At 29.7% G+C, this 15,773-nt stretch overlaps 1 protein-coding gene across 2 annotated transcripts in view; it reads left to right on the forward strand.

The window, feature by feature from the left end:
* Positions 1 to 15,773, forward strand: part of DYNC2H1 (dynein cytoplasmic 2 heavy chain 1) — a 258,081-nt gene that overhangs the window by 118,365 nt on the left and 123,943 nt on the right. For both annotated transcript variants that reach the window (XM_025043743.1, XM_006907520.3), the window contains exons 66-70: positions 3,576 to 3,739; positions 5,438 to 5,557; positions 5,907 to 6,041; positions 7,685 to 7,828; positions 12,455 to 12,544. In XM_025043743.1, the coding sequence (XP_024899511.1) occupies positions 3,576 to 3,739; positions 5,438 to 5,557; positions 5,907 to 6,041; positions 7,685 to 7,828; positions 12,455 to 12,544 (653 nt within the window). The remainder of the gene's footprint in view (positions 1 to 3,575; positions 3,740 to 5,437; positions 5,558 to 5,906; positions 6,042 to 7,684; positions 7,829 to 12,454; positions 12,545 to 15,773) is intronic.

Raw genomic sequence — 15,773 nt, forward strand, 5'->3', positions numbered from 1 at the left:
GTATTTGTACATTGCCTAAATGAAGAAAAAAAGAGCAACACCCGACAAGTGTGGGCTGGCAGCTGGCCCAGCTTTAACGGCTTAGCAATGGTGTTCTCCCGTTGAATGTCAACCATTTTGCAGCATCAACATCAGACAGGTCACACTGACCATAATCACGTTTGAGCACAAAAACAGAAATACTGTCCATATTACAAAAATAACTAAACATCTTTCTCCTCCAGATAATTTGAGTGGCTTCTACTTTTTTTTTTTTTTTTTTACCAATAATTAGTTTTACTCCATTTCTCTTACTTTCTAGATTAAAATTAAGATACCAATCAGAATTATCTGCTCTTTCTGATAGCATTCATCCCCCAGCAAAAATCACACTTTCTTTGAACCATTCCCAAATCACCTAAGTCCAAATCCTATAACATTTCCATACCTTTTTACCAAGACAATGCAAAGTTTCCCATGATGATCTGCCTTTTATTGCAAATGTCAGTAAACCAGAATTGAGGCCTTTTCAGAATATAGAAAATAGTCTATATTTTTGTGTATGTCAGCTTTGGTTAAGTTATATATATATATATTTTTGGTATTTGTCCATTCATCCAAATTGTCACATGAATTGGTATATTTTTATATGTCTCAAAACTTTTTAATTTCAGTTGGTTTTGTAATGATGTCTCCTTTTCTTGATATTGATTTTTTCCATGATCAGTCTTAATAAGAGTTTATCAATTTTAGTAATCTTTTAAAAATACCAACTTTTAACTTTGATTTTTTTAATTGTATTTTTATTTTTTCGCACATATATCTAATTTTAATTTTGATAGAATATTTTTATTAACAATTATGAAAAAGATAATTGCTTATTATATTTGAAACAGTATATTATAAAATCCTTTTTAAAATTAAATTATAGTTAACATACAATATTGTATTAGTTTCAGGTAGACAACATAGTGATTCGACATCTGTATACCTTACTAAGTGATCACTACATGTCTAGCAACTTTCTGTCACTATACAAATTTATTAGGATATTATTGACTATATTCCCTATGCTGTAGATTACATCCCTGTGACTCTGTTGTATTTTTAAACTGATTTTTGCTCTTTATTATTTCTTTTCTATTTTCCTTAGATTTCATTTGGTCTTTTTCTAGATTATTGAGATGGAAATTAAAAAATATTGGTATTGTCTTTCCTTTTTTCTAATGTACACATTTATGTCCATAAATTTCCCTCTACATTCTTTAGCCTCATACCACAAGTTTTGATTTCTTCTTTGATTCATAAATTACTTAGCAATTTTTTGGTGTTATTTAATTTCCAAACAGTTGGAGATTTTTTAGTTACTTTTTTGTTACTGATTTTTAGTTTACCTCCATTGTGATCAAAGAACTTATTCTGAAGTGTTCAGTTTTTGAATCCTGTTGAAGCTTTCTTTATGATCTGACATTAGTTAATTTTCATAAAAATTCCATGTACATTGAAAATTATGTGAATTTTGTTTATGGTTGTTTTAATTTCTCTAATGTTAATTATGTCAAGTTTGTTAATTATATTGTCTTCCTTGTCTTTACTGTTTTTGTTTTGTTTTGCTTTCTTGTTTTTATATCATGTTTTGAGAGAATATCATAAAATCTATGATTCCGAATTTATCTATTTTGCTTTTAGTTCTGTCACTTTTTGCTTTAAATACTTTGGAACTATAGATGCATACATATTTTGAAACTTGATATCTTCCTGTTCTGTTATTTTCTATATCATTATGAAATGTCTTTCTTTATCTCCAGAAACACCTCAACTTTTTGAGTCTGATATTAGAATGGTTACAAAAAATTGTGGGGGGGCTAGTGTTTGCCTGGTAATTATTTTCCATTATTTTACTTTCAATTTTCTGTTGGTCTTGTTTATAAAGTATATCCCTCATAAGTGGTATATCATTTAGTTTTGCATTTTTATTCATTGTGCAGTATTAATATTTAATATAACAATACAGTTAATCAATTCATGTAATAACTGATATAGTTTTCCAGTTAACCTGTTTTTTTATCAATTGTTTAATGATTTCTAAATGCTTACTCGACATGTAACAATATACATCTTTGACTTATTGTTTTAATGCAGATAGTTTGCCACTTTTTCAGTATTGTACTTTAACTCCACATACTCCCTGCCTATTTTTACAGTTTTATTGTGATACATTGTCATGCTCCTCATGATGTTATAATTGTGTTTAAAATCTTGTTTTATACATATTTATCCTTTCTAGTGTTCTTAAATTCTCCCAGCCTTTCCATTATCTCCTCATTTCTATCTGGATTATTTTTTCTATCCGAAGGATTTACTTTCGTATTTAATGAAGGCCCAGTGGAAACAAACTTTTAATTTTTTGAGAGACTTTTTTTTTTCTGCCTGACATAGAATTCTGAGTTAATAGTTATTTTCTTTAGCACTTAAAAATTTTTATTCCGTCATCTTATAGCTATATCATTCCTGTTGAGAAATAACCTGATGGTTTTATTGTTGCTCCTGTGTAAGTGATGTGTCATTTTTCTCTGGTTTTCAGTGGTTTGACTGTTATGTCCTTAGGATTGATTTTCTTTGCATTTATTCTTCCTAAGGTTTCTTGAGTCATTCCAGTTATTGTAGAGTTATGACGTTGGGCTTTTAAGTTTGTATTTCTCTGATAATGATTAAAGTTCAATATTATTTTGATTTTGGTTTTTGGATATTTGTATATCTTCTTTTACAGTGTAATTATTGAATTCTTTTCACATTAACAAAGTTTTTAAGTAAAATTTTAAAATCTATTCTAGTGTTCTCAAAAATTCCTTACAGTGTTTTTCTTGACCTTCGAAAATAATCTTTGAAAATGTGTATTTTATATTTAAAAATCAAGTATTTGTTAGTTTAAAATTTTACGTTATGGCTATAATTGTTGATTCATTTCTGTGTATGTTATATAATGAAAATCACTTTTTAAAATTTTAGAGTATACTCCTCTATAAAGCAGAACTTTTTTATTTCTTAGTTTAACTTCTTGTCATGAATGACCTGTGTATAGCAGTCTGAATAAATCTTTTTTGATATTATTAATGATTATCTTTGTAATTACTCATATGTTGATAATCCTAGGTTTTTACCAGTTCATTCTGTCTTCAAGTATTCCATCTTTAATGCTAGTACACTAAACACTTTTTAACTGATGGATTTAGAAATAGAGACTAATATATAATTGAGTTACTATTTTTTCTAATCTATATTTCATAAAAATTTGGAATATGAAACATATAGTTAACATTAAAACCACACTGAATGTAAGTAGATACTCCTCTGATGCTTTAATATCCCAGGATCCTCTTAATGAAACATTATTTGTAATTGTTTATATGAGAGCCAATTAATAAAGCATTCCAGTTAATAGTATCTTGGGTAGCCTAACTATTGCTATCTTTTGGACATTATTGAAAAGCCTATAATACAAACTATTTAGAAATACTAGAAGATTATATTTTTTAATGTCATGTAGCAAATTCACAATATTCAGGCTGATTAATTGTGTCATTTTTAAAAAACAGGACCACGCTATGTGGTACAAATCGGTGACAAAATTATTGACTACAATGAAGAGTTCCGCCTTTTTTTGTCAACAAGAAATCCAAATCCCTTTATTCCCCCTGATGCAGCTTCCATTGTCACTGAGGTTAACTTTACTACAACAAGAAGTGGATTACGAGGACAGGTACACATCAATCATCATTCATTTTAGAAATCTTATGTAGTTTGGTATATTCATTAGATCGAGTGGGAAGCTGTTTTGTTAAACCGATTAGCATTTAATTTTTTGAAAATATTTTGAAAATATACTTGCGAATTAGAATAAAGCATTTGATTTTCTTTCATGTATTATTTGTGTTTAACTTGAATATTTGTTGCTAACGAAAATTACTCCTTCTTCCGGTGTAACTTTAACTTTACAGTCTATTTCTGTCATATATGGTAGAATTCAAGAGGTAGAAGGATCATAGAGATTAAGACCAGCTACTTTTTTTTAATTGTAAAAACTGAAGTTTAAATGTGCAAATTGCATATGATTGACCTAGTTAGCTATTTGAGGATCTTTGATTCCCAGTATAACTTTTTTTTTCTCCACCAGAGGATATGCATCTTTGAATTCACTTTATTTGTGAATGGTTTATTACTGCATGAATTTCAAAAAGTTTTTTCATGTCTAGACATTTACTTACATATTTTATCGCTCATTTTTTTCTCTTGCAAAATATATCTGTTGACTTTTTGAGTATCATCCTATTTTTTGCTCACTTAAGAATAGTAGATTTTTCCTCTTTTGATTTATTATAGCACATATATTTGCTATAATAAATCAAAAGAGGAAAAATCTACTATTGATAGCACATATATTTGCTACAATTTTTACTATATTGTAATTTAAAGATAATTTCTTTAAAAATATTTTTCTTACCATGTCATATGGCTCACCACACATTTTTATGAACAATATCTTTTGACTTACTAGAGGATACTTCTTATAAATAAAACAATGGACAAATTACTCAAAACTTATTAGAATTAATTGACGAAATTGCTTCTGTAATCTAAGAGCTCTGTAGTAATTGCTGAAACTGGCTATTTAGGTCTTCAACAAAAGGTAAATGAAGATGCTTATATAGCAGATTTTGAATTATATATTTTATGAATATATTTTATGATATACCAGTGTATTTCCCTAATTTAAAGTTTCAAAATTAAGAATTTGACAGCATTTTTTAAAAACAGCTTTATTAAGATTAAATTCACATATCATATAATTCACCCACATAAAGTGTATAATTTAATGATTTTTTAGTGGAAGTGCTAGGTCTTACGGTAACTCTATATTTAACATTTTTATTAACAAACTTTTCAAAAGCGGCCGAGCTATTTTACTTTCTCGCCAACAATGTATGAGTGTTCCACTTTCTCCACATTCTTACCAACAGTTGCTATTATTTGTGTGTGAAGTGGTATTTCATTGTGATTTTAATGGTATACTATTTTAAGTAGATAACTCATTTCTTTACATGAATACTTATCATTAAAAACATACTGGCCTCCATAGTTTTTATATGTGTAATCTAATTGTAGAACTAAATATTCCATATTATGTTAACTAATGTAATTTCTTATACCTCTCCTATAATATTTAACATTTTATCGATCAGTTTAACTATTTGTTTTACCTCTTTTTTGTCAGAAATAATTGTGAAGGTGTCTCACATGTTTAACTAGAATTAAATGAAGTACATAGTGTCATAATACCTGTAGTAGTCGGTCAAACACAAGGCCTATTTTGCGGGAAGTTTTTGTTTTTGTTTTGTTTTGTTTTGTTTTGTTTGAACCTTATCACTAGAATAAATTTGACCTTAAATTTTTTTTTAAGCTGTTGGCTTTAACGATTCAACATGAGAAACCTGATTTAGAAGAACAGAAAACAAAACTATTACAACAGGAAGAAGATAAGAAAATACAGTTAGCCAAGCTTGAGGAATCTCTTTTAGAGGTAAAACTTTATTGTTTAGGATATATATATTTTTTTGTATTTCACTAATTTTTTATTATCTGTTACATGCTTAGAATTTCAAGAAGCATTAAAAGGTTGCTTGAAATTATGGCTTAATCTGTAACTTTAAGTAGTTTTTTATTAAATTGATAAAATTAACATATATGCAATACTTTGATGACATAGTATCATATAATGATTTACTATATTATTCCTAAAGGCTATAAAATGTTGAAATTCTTTTAAAATAGCATAAGTTCCCATAAACATCACCATGATAGTTAATATGTGCTTCTTTTGATTGATTATTTTAATATGTATAATAATGTTAATTTTTTTTTTCCTATAGACACTTGCTACATCTCAAGGCAATATTTTGGAAAATAAAGATTTGATTGAATCTTTGAATCAGACAAAAGCAAGCAGTGCACTTATTCAAGAGTCACTTAAAGAATCTTACAAACTCCAAATTTTCCTTGATCAGGTAATTTTTCCTTCTTTGTGATCTTATATCATGTTTTCTTAAACTATTATGTTAATATAATTAAAAATGTAGACTCAGGACTTTGGGAGAATAATGATTGCAAAAAGAGAAAGCTATTCAAAAAACCACAGCCTCGGGTATGAATCTTATTATAATAGAGAGGTTGATGAGTTGTTGGGGACATCGAGGATAAGAACTGCTGGTCAGTATGCCCTGCTGGGTCCTACTGATTTTAAGTATAATGTTATCCAAAGTTCTAGAGCTATAGTTTTGTACTGAAATTGAAAATGAGCATATTGAAAATGACTGTTAAAGCATCTTTGTCATTCTTTCAATGTAAGGCAAGTTAAATATATTAATTAAAAGAGCTATAAGCTATTTTTTCCACTAAAAACATTTTTTTTCTACTTATCCTGGACTATGTGATTGTGATGATCTGAACTATATTTTTTACAAATGGTTAAAATCCTATTTACTTTTTTTAAAATATTTCTTTTTGCAAAATTCCAACTCCTTATCAGTACAATATATCTTTTTGTCCCCTACATCCTAGAAACCAAACTTTGCTTGAAGAAAATCATACAACCAAGCAGATTAATGTTACTATGAATTTGTAGGCTCAAAACTGACCTTGGCCCTCACTGACGTCCTTTAATTCTTTCCTGTTCACCTCAATAACTTTTCTTAGATTTCCATTTCAATATTTTTCAGCCTTTACTCAAATTTTACAATTACATATTATTACTTTCTTAACTTGGGTAAGAGCTCTATTGAAACCAGAATAAGAACAAATTTATAGCTCAATCCCAATCCAGTTACCCCATCTACTCTAAACTTGGCCAGACGTCATGACTGTCATTCTACATCAAAAGGAATTTGAACTTTCTGGGCCTTGTTTTCCTGAACAGGAATTGCTGAATCACACACATAATTTTACCAATATCACATTTGTAATCCTGGTGCTTTGATCAGAATGACATGGAGCACCACTGAGGCTCCATTCAGAACCTTGAGGCCATTTAATCCTATGATCCTCTCATTTTTATCATCCTTTATCTTCAGTCAGAACGAAAGCCCCTGTGGTTATTCGCTCTTTCTATGCTTATGTTGAACAATGTTAGGAACTTTATTATCTTAATGCGGACTCCTGTTACAGTCTTCTCTACTCTAGTTCCGTCAGTGTTCTTGTTGACACCAGTCCCACAGGCTTGGTTCACAGTTCTAATTTTATTGCAGGGATAGCCCAGTAGTGCCATGCCTGTTTGTATTACTGAACTAGTTTTCTTTTGAAGTCTAAAATTGCTTCATTTACTCTCTGATCACAGCTGTTTACCATTCCATTTTATCTCTTTTCCCTAATACAGGTGCTCTTGGTCCTCATTAAGATCAACCCTTGAACTACTTCTAGCTTTGCAATCTGAGGTGTAGAGAAGTATTTAAAATATATTGCCCTCAGTTTCATAAAAATAAAAACTATATTATGCAATTCCTTTAGTTATGAAATTCTGTGATTTGTCATCTTCATTTGTTGGATGTATTTAGAAATAGTAAGGCTGTGGCTAGATATGTGCATAGTGGGCATTAGGTGGCAGTAAAGCACTAGTACTCAGGTGTCTTTTTCTCCTCCAACCAATGATTCACAGGAGCGCGATGCCTATCTACCCCTGGCTGAGAGTGCCAGCAAGATGTACTTCATTATCTCTGACTTGTCCAAAATTAATAACATGTACCGTTTTAGTTTGGCTGCATTTCTTCGACTTTTCCAACGAGCTCTGCGAAACAAACAGGTATGTTATTGGTTACCCAGTAGCTGAGACTGAGTAAGAGAGATCACTTTACTAGGTGATTAATCTATAATAATAATTTCCTGAGAAAATTTGTTTAGAATTATATTTCAAAAGACTATTGCAACAATTTTAAAGTATATTTAAAAGAAACTAGCTCCTTAATTGTAGTTTATATTCTTAACAAACTGTCCCAATGTGATAGTCTTCTTAAAAGATACGATATATGTTCTGAGCATAAATTAAGTAATACATATCATTAAAAAACACATGATTCAGGAAGGTGTAAAAATAAGAAATTATCCATATAATCTCATTATTTGGGGGAAACAAGCTTTAAAATTTCTTTGTATACCCTTGTTGTTCAAGGCTGTAATATGTGCCCATTATTTTTCTAGATAATGGGAACACAAGAGTGTACATTGCTTTATCAGGTTTTTATTCTTATGGAGGGAACAATATGCTAAAGGACATAAATTGCTTTAATCAAAGGTATTATATTGTCTTTTAAAAAAGGATTAGTATATTGTAGACAACTTTCAAGTCAATAAATGTAAACCTACACAGTATTTTTGAGAGAATGGACACTGTATACTGTATTTAACCACTTCCTATATGGACATTGTTCTGGTTACTTGTGCTGCGAATATCATATGATTCCCAAATTTGGCAGATTAAAACTGTTTTTCTTATGCTCATGGATTCCTTCTTAATACTCGTGAATTCCGTGGGCACTTTGGTCAGGGCAGATCAGGGATGACTTCTCTCTGCTTCACAGTGTCTGGGCCCGCTGTTGGGAGGACATGAGAATGGGATTTGGGAGGTGAAAGGAGGCTTCACTTGCATGTCTGGTACTTGGGGAGGACTTCATGACTGGGACTGCTGACTGCTGCTCCTCTCCATGAAGCTTCCCTTCCTCAGAGCACAGAGTAGTGAGATTTCCCATATCACATCTTCGGGCTCCAAACATGTATTGGTGAACATGGCAGAAGCTGGGCTGCCATTTATATATCCAGCCTTGTGTCAGTGTCATTTCTGTTGTAGTCTATTGGTTGAAGCAGTCACAAATCTACCCAGATTCCAGGGGATAGGGAAGTAAACTTCACCTCTTTGTGGAAGGGATGTCAAAAATTTGAGGGGTTATATTTTGAAACAGCTACAGACATTTAGGTTTTTTTTTTTCATTGTTTTGCTTCTCCAGTTATTTTTTTAAATTAAATTCCTAGATTTGGATAACTGGGACAAAAATGCACATTTGGAAGCCTTTACATAAATATTGTCTAAATATCCTTTGGAAACATATGCTATTGGTGTATTAAACTAATGCAATGAGAGTGCTTTTTTCTATCTACACCTTAACCAACAGTGGATATTCTATATCTTTGAATAATTGTCCTATTAAGTATTTGAAAAATATTTTATTGTATTTCCAAGTCTTTGATCATTTGTAAAATAAACATCACTTGTAAGATAAATATAAGATTATTTTACATTTGTATTTCTTTGGTGTATTATTATTTTTTTACATGATGTGATATTAATATTTAAAATTTGAGTTATAAGAGATTCTTAAATATTAAGGACATTAAACTTTTGTCATATGTTGCTAACATTTTGAGTTTAATTTAAAAAGATGCCCATATTAGTATTATCTAATTATTCTTCATAGTTTTTGTGTTTGGTATAATACTAATATGGGCATCTTTTTAAATTATATTTTGGGGGAGAATAATGTATTTTTTTTCTTAAATTGGGGGACACAATTTTTATGTTCAAGTAGATTTACTTAAATTTGTTTTTCTGAGGAAAGATTATTATTTATTCTGTTAATATTTATTGCAGACTCACTATGTGTCAAGGATTTTTCTAGGTATTTGGATTTATAGCAGGGAACAAAACAGGACAACAATTCTTGTCATTGTCATGGCTATTATTATCATGAATGAGTTATTTCAGAAAATCTTTTTTTGATTATATATGATGATTAAAGTTTTACTAATTTTTTTCACTAACATATCTAATTTTAAGTTGTTATTACATTCAAAATTGAAATAAAATGGTCCTTAATGAAGAGCTAGTGCTTTGGGCTTTATTAGCAAAAATTTTGTCTATTTAGATTTTATTAGCAATAATTTGTCTACTTAGTCATGGTAGGTAAAGATAAGCATTTCTGTCATGTGTATTTATAATATCCTTTGATCAAACACCAGTCTTCAAGGGGCAGGGGAAAGGTAGAAGAATAAAAAGTTGTGGTTTGTCCCTTAGTTTTAAAAATATTTTTGAATTTTAACATACATTAAATTTAATCAAACCATTTATAATATTGTGCTGGTAGAAGTATTTAAAAACAAAAGGTATAGTCTGTGACAGTTGGTTAATGATATATGTCTGCTATTTCATAATTCATTCTCCTGTCCTCCCAACAGCAGGCCTAGACACTGTGAAGCAGAGATAAGTCATTCCTGATCTGCCCTGACCAAATTGCCCATAGAATTCATGAATATAAGAAGGAATCCATGAGCATAAGAAAAACAGTTTTAATCTGCCAAATTTGGGAATCATATGATATTCGCAGCACAAGTAACCAGAACAATGTCCATATAGGAAGTGGTTAAATACAGTATACAGTGTCCATTCTCTCAAAAATACTGTGTAGGTTTACATTATGTCAGCAGATAAAGAGTTCTTTGTACTTACCTTTTTTTGCATTAAGATTTCTCATAAATTACTTAGAAAGCAGTAATAAGTTCATTTTAAATTTCTTTTTATCCTTTAGTCAAAAAATATTCAAGTTATAGTCAAGTGTCTCTAAACTGGTATGAGAACTGATAAATAGGTTAGCAGTTCTAACTAATCTTAATAAGAATATTGGCTATTTTGTACTCTTTAGAAAAACTTATAACTCAGTATCTCCTCGGTAATGATAGTTCTATGATAATATGGCCATTGAATAGCATTGACCTTTATGTATGCGTATATGTGTATAGTTGTATATACTGGTACAAAGTAATATAATCTTAAATATGTAGTGTAAAAAACCTTGCATTCCAGTGTTTTGAAAATCTATTGGATCTTGTAACTGACTTTACTCTGTGTCACAAGAATATCTTTTAGTGGATCCAAGTTTCATTTTTACATATGATCTTTGATGATAGTGAAATGAATAGTGTTTGCCATATGAACTATAAACAATGAGCTCTCTTGGATAGGACATTCTACTAACAAGGCCAGAAACCTACGTTTGATGCATCTAAATGCCAGTTCATAATATTTTGTACCAATTTCACTAATTACACCGCTTGTCCTAGATATGTTAAAATTAAACTACTAAAATTAACTAGGTTTTTTTTTTCTTGTATATTATAGTCACAAGGAAATGAAAACACTTAGTTTAAATATTATACCTGAATTGAACTTTGCCAGGCATGTATTCTCCAAACGTTCCTTGAAGTGAGCTGTAAAACTCACATTACACTTAGGGAAAAGACCAGCTTTAACAACTTCCTCCCTCATTTCTACCCAAGCCATTTTTCATGAATAAAAGGAAATAGCCATTAATGATATTTTTCAAATTATGGCAGTCATATACAATGGAAATAGAGAAGCTAATAAAAAAACTAAAGTGAATATGAATTTTTACAGCACCAATATCAAAGTTGTTGTTCATACTTATTGAGCCTGGAGGGCATAGTTTAAGATTGTTTAGGTTCTTATATTGAGGATGAGAAAATTCTTTAGAGGGTGGTTCTGGTCATACTGTTTTGGGGCTGGGTTAGTAATTATAATACAAGTAATGAAATTGTTTTAACCTGGATTGATGTAGTATTTTTAATTTCAGTAGGAAACAAAGTGGTATGGTCAAATTTATTTCATATTGTATTATTGGAAATTGATTGTAATTTTTATTTATTAAAAACTTTAACTATCAAAAAACCCCCACAAAATTCAATGAAGAAAATTTGAAGATTTAATTGGCTTTATTAAGTGATTCATGATTGGGTAGCATCCCATCTAGCAAGTAAAAGAGCAATCTAAAGAATTGTACAAAATGAAAGGTTTTTATAGGAAGAAGGATGAGGCAGGGCAGGGGAGTTGTTAGTAAAAGAAAAGGAAAGAGTTTTCAGTCCAAGACATCACCTTTTTTTTAGAGGAAATGAATGGTGAGGGTTTTATCATGCAGATTGCTTCTTCCTTTGAGGGGCTGGGTAGAGGGATGAATAGGGCCTAAGTGACAGATTATCTTACTGGTGCTTGACCAGAAAATTTTAGACTGGTTGATTAAGATTACATTTCTGGTGAAGGTCAAAACTGCAGTTAGGTCAAGTATTAAATCCAGGTTTGGTATCATGAACTTTAGCACAAGTGATGCCATTTTGGACCTGTAGTTTTCTATTTAACAGCTGTCTACGTTGAAGAAAAATACATCGATTTTTTTTTTTATTATTGTGTTAGTATACAGTTTGATGCACTTATTTGTTTAGTCTTTTGAGTTTGACTGGCAAAGATAATTGTTCCAGAATTAGCTTTGAGTCTGGAGGAGCAATTTATAAATGTGATTAAACTATGGGTGCCTTTTAAATGTTTATAAATTCCTTAATGGTTGTTCAATTTTCAAATTGTAATCTATAGGATTTTGAAAATACAGAACAGCGAATCCAGTCTCTTATCAGCTCATTAAAACATATGGTATATGAATACATATGCCGCTGTCTATTTAAGGTAAGAAATGTTATATTTTTCACATATAAAAATACTACCTGACCTTTGATTTAATACACTATTACAGTTAAATTAAGTAACTTTACCTACTAAAAAGGCATTGAAATTGACATTTCTGATATTTTCACAGAATTATATTCATTACTATCTAGAATATCTTGTAGCATTTTGGAATGTGATAGGGAGAGAAATGGCAAGTGAAGAAGAAAGAGCAAACACTGGGTTAACTGACCTGGCTCTAAACATTCCAGGAGCCACTGAAGGAGGAAACTACAATGGATTATGTAGGTCCTTTTCTAGCTGGGGTTTCTCAGCCTCAGCACTGTTGACATTTTGGGTCACATTATTATTTATTGAGGAAGGCTGTTTTGTGCATTTTAGGATATTTAGCATCTTCTCTGGCCTCTACCAACTGATGCCAGTAGCATTCCCTTTCCCCCAGTTGTTACAATCAAAAATATCTCTGGATTTTGCCAAATGTCCCCTGATTTGGGGACAAAGTTGTTTCCTATTCCTGCCATTAGGAAGTAAACTACTAATGCTCGATTCTGAATTGAGAGAAATTTGTCATAGAAGTCTTTATATTATAAGGGCCTCAGAGGAATATACAGTGAAATATACTTTAGAAAGTTTTTAATATTATAGAAAACATTTAGGAATTTTAAAAAATATCAGTCCTTAGGTATAGCTTGACATATGTTGAAGAGCTTTATAAAGATAATTAACTGAGAGAAATAGAGTTATTATGGGTCAATTATATAAACTCCTTAGAAAGCATTGAAAAAGATATAGTTAATATGTTCTTTAGAGAGGAATAGTAACTTTTATTAGATTAGAGTGATATTATTGAGGATCTTGAGACAGAGAATAAATCCTTCAAAGTGCCTTTTAGCACTTTGACAAGGAATATTACTGGAAGTTCAAAGAATTATAGTTGAGAATTTCTGCAGAATTCCTTCTTTAATGAGAACTGTGGGTTTACATTTTTCTTTTAAAGGTCTTATAGTTAGTTAACTATTGTTCTAAAAATTACCTGTCTGGCCCTTAGTTTTAACTTGTGTAAAATGAGGAATTGCAAACAAATGATCTCAAAGCCCATTTTGTCACTAAAATATTATGATCCTATATATGAGGGTGACATATCAGTAGAATTTCATCAGTTATGGTCTCATATCTCTAAACTTTGTATAATACATTGTCTCATGTAATACATTAAACATTTTATTTCACAAACAAAAGTTAAAAAATATTTTCTGAGTCTCAAACTTTATTGAGCTATATAGAAAAAAACTTTAAAGAATCATTTCACCTTCTCCTCCAACTCTTACTTCTTCATTAGAGTAAATCAGTTCAAAATTTGATTTGTTTCTTATATTCCATTTCCTTTACATATTCATATGTACAAATACATAGATATAGTTTTTTAAAAATTTTCCTTACTATATATTTTGTTCTGTTGCATCTCTTGTTGCAATAACTCAAGATTATTAAGTATAAGTATGTTAACCTTTTTATATTTAGTGATTGTGTAGTATTCCATAAAATGGTTATATGCTACTTTATTTAACTACTACTTTATTAGCGGATATTAGATTACTTATATATATATTTTGCTATTATGAATGACTGTAGTAAAACCCTATGCAGTATATTTATCTTTATGTGCATGTGTAAGTAAGTAATTCTATTTAGTAAATTTCTCAATGAAAGAGTAATTACTGGTCCAAGAGTACAAAACTTTTGAAATTGTGTTGAATATTATCGAATTGCCTTCTAAAAGTTTTTTACCAGTTAATACTCCTAGCCACAGATTAATTAAGGTGTGTCTTTCCTTGCATCATTGTCAACGCTGGTTATTATCAATCTTTTTAATTTTTACCAAGTTGTAGTTTATAAATATCTTACTTTTTAAATTCATCTCTTAATTTTTATTAAAGTTGTTTATTTTTATCTTCCTCTCTTATTTGCCATTTTTGCCTATTTGCCATAGTTGTCTTTTTTTTACTATTTTAAAGAATAAGCTTAGCTTTATAGAACAAGTCTACTTTATTGTATTTATTGTTTTTATATTTTTAATATTTTGTTTATATATTGTTTTTATATTTTATTTATATAAATATATTTTTTAATTTTTGTATTATTTAATTTATATGATTAGATTTTAAATGTAGCTTTAATATTTTTTATTTTCTAGTACATGTATTAAGGCTGCAAAGTCTTATTTTGGTCATTCTCATAATAATATATTTAATACTTTTTTTTGCTTTCTTTTAAAGACCTCTGCTAAAATAGGTTCTGAATTAATGAAAATACTATAGCACTACAGGTATTTTAAGGTGTCCCCCCAAATCCTTTTTGAAAGTAATGTTATAAATAAATATTATTCTTGAAAAATGTTTCAAGTCAAAAGATAACAAACTTTGTATTAAAAAAATTAGTAGCTTTTCTTTTTTAAAAAGTTTTTCATAATTCTTTATTAACAACATGTGTGGACAGCAGTTAAATCAAAAATTTTTGTAGTTTTTCATATTAGAAGTTTCTTGTTTCTCACCTATGTATCTTTATTCCAGTTTATATTCTTATTTTATTTTTAGTAATGCTATATATTTAGTGCTAAGTTTTAAATCCTCATGTCATATATTTTATAATATATAACATTGGAGGTCCTAGAGAGTGCAGTCAGACAAGAGAAAGATATAAAAGGCATCCAAATAGGAAACAAAGAAGTCAAACTGTCACCATTTGCAGATGACATGATTCTCTATATAGAAAACCCTAAAGACTCCACAAGAACACACCTAGAAACAAGAAGCAAATACAGTAATGATTCTGGATACAAAATCAATGTTCAAAAATCCATAGTGTTCCTGTACTTTAATATCAGAAAAAGAAGTGGAAAAAATAATTTCTTTTGCAATTGCAACAAAAATAATAAAATACCTAGGAATAAATTTAAGGAAACATGTGAAGGACCTGTATAATGAAAACTACAAGACTCTATTAAAAGAAATCGAAGAAGATACAAAGAAATGCAAAAATATTCCGTGTTCTTGGATTGGAAGAATCAACATAGTAAAAATGACCATATTACCTAAAGCATTATACAGATTTAATGCAGTCCCCATCAAATTCTCATTGGCATTTTTTAAAGAAATAGGACAAAAAATCATCAGATTTATATGGAAGCACAAAAGACCCCAAATTGCCAAAGCCATCCTGAGAAAAAAGA

The sequence above is a fragment of the Pteropus alecto genome, unplaced genomic scaffold, assembly GCF_000325575.1.
Source record: "Pteropus alecto unplaced genomic scaffold, ASM32557v1 scaffold12, whole genome shotgun sequence".
In the NCBI taxonomy this organism is placed as follows: Eukaryota; Metazoa; Chordata; class Mammalia; order Chiroptera; family Pteropodidae; genus Pteropus; species Pteropus alecto.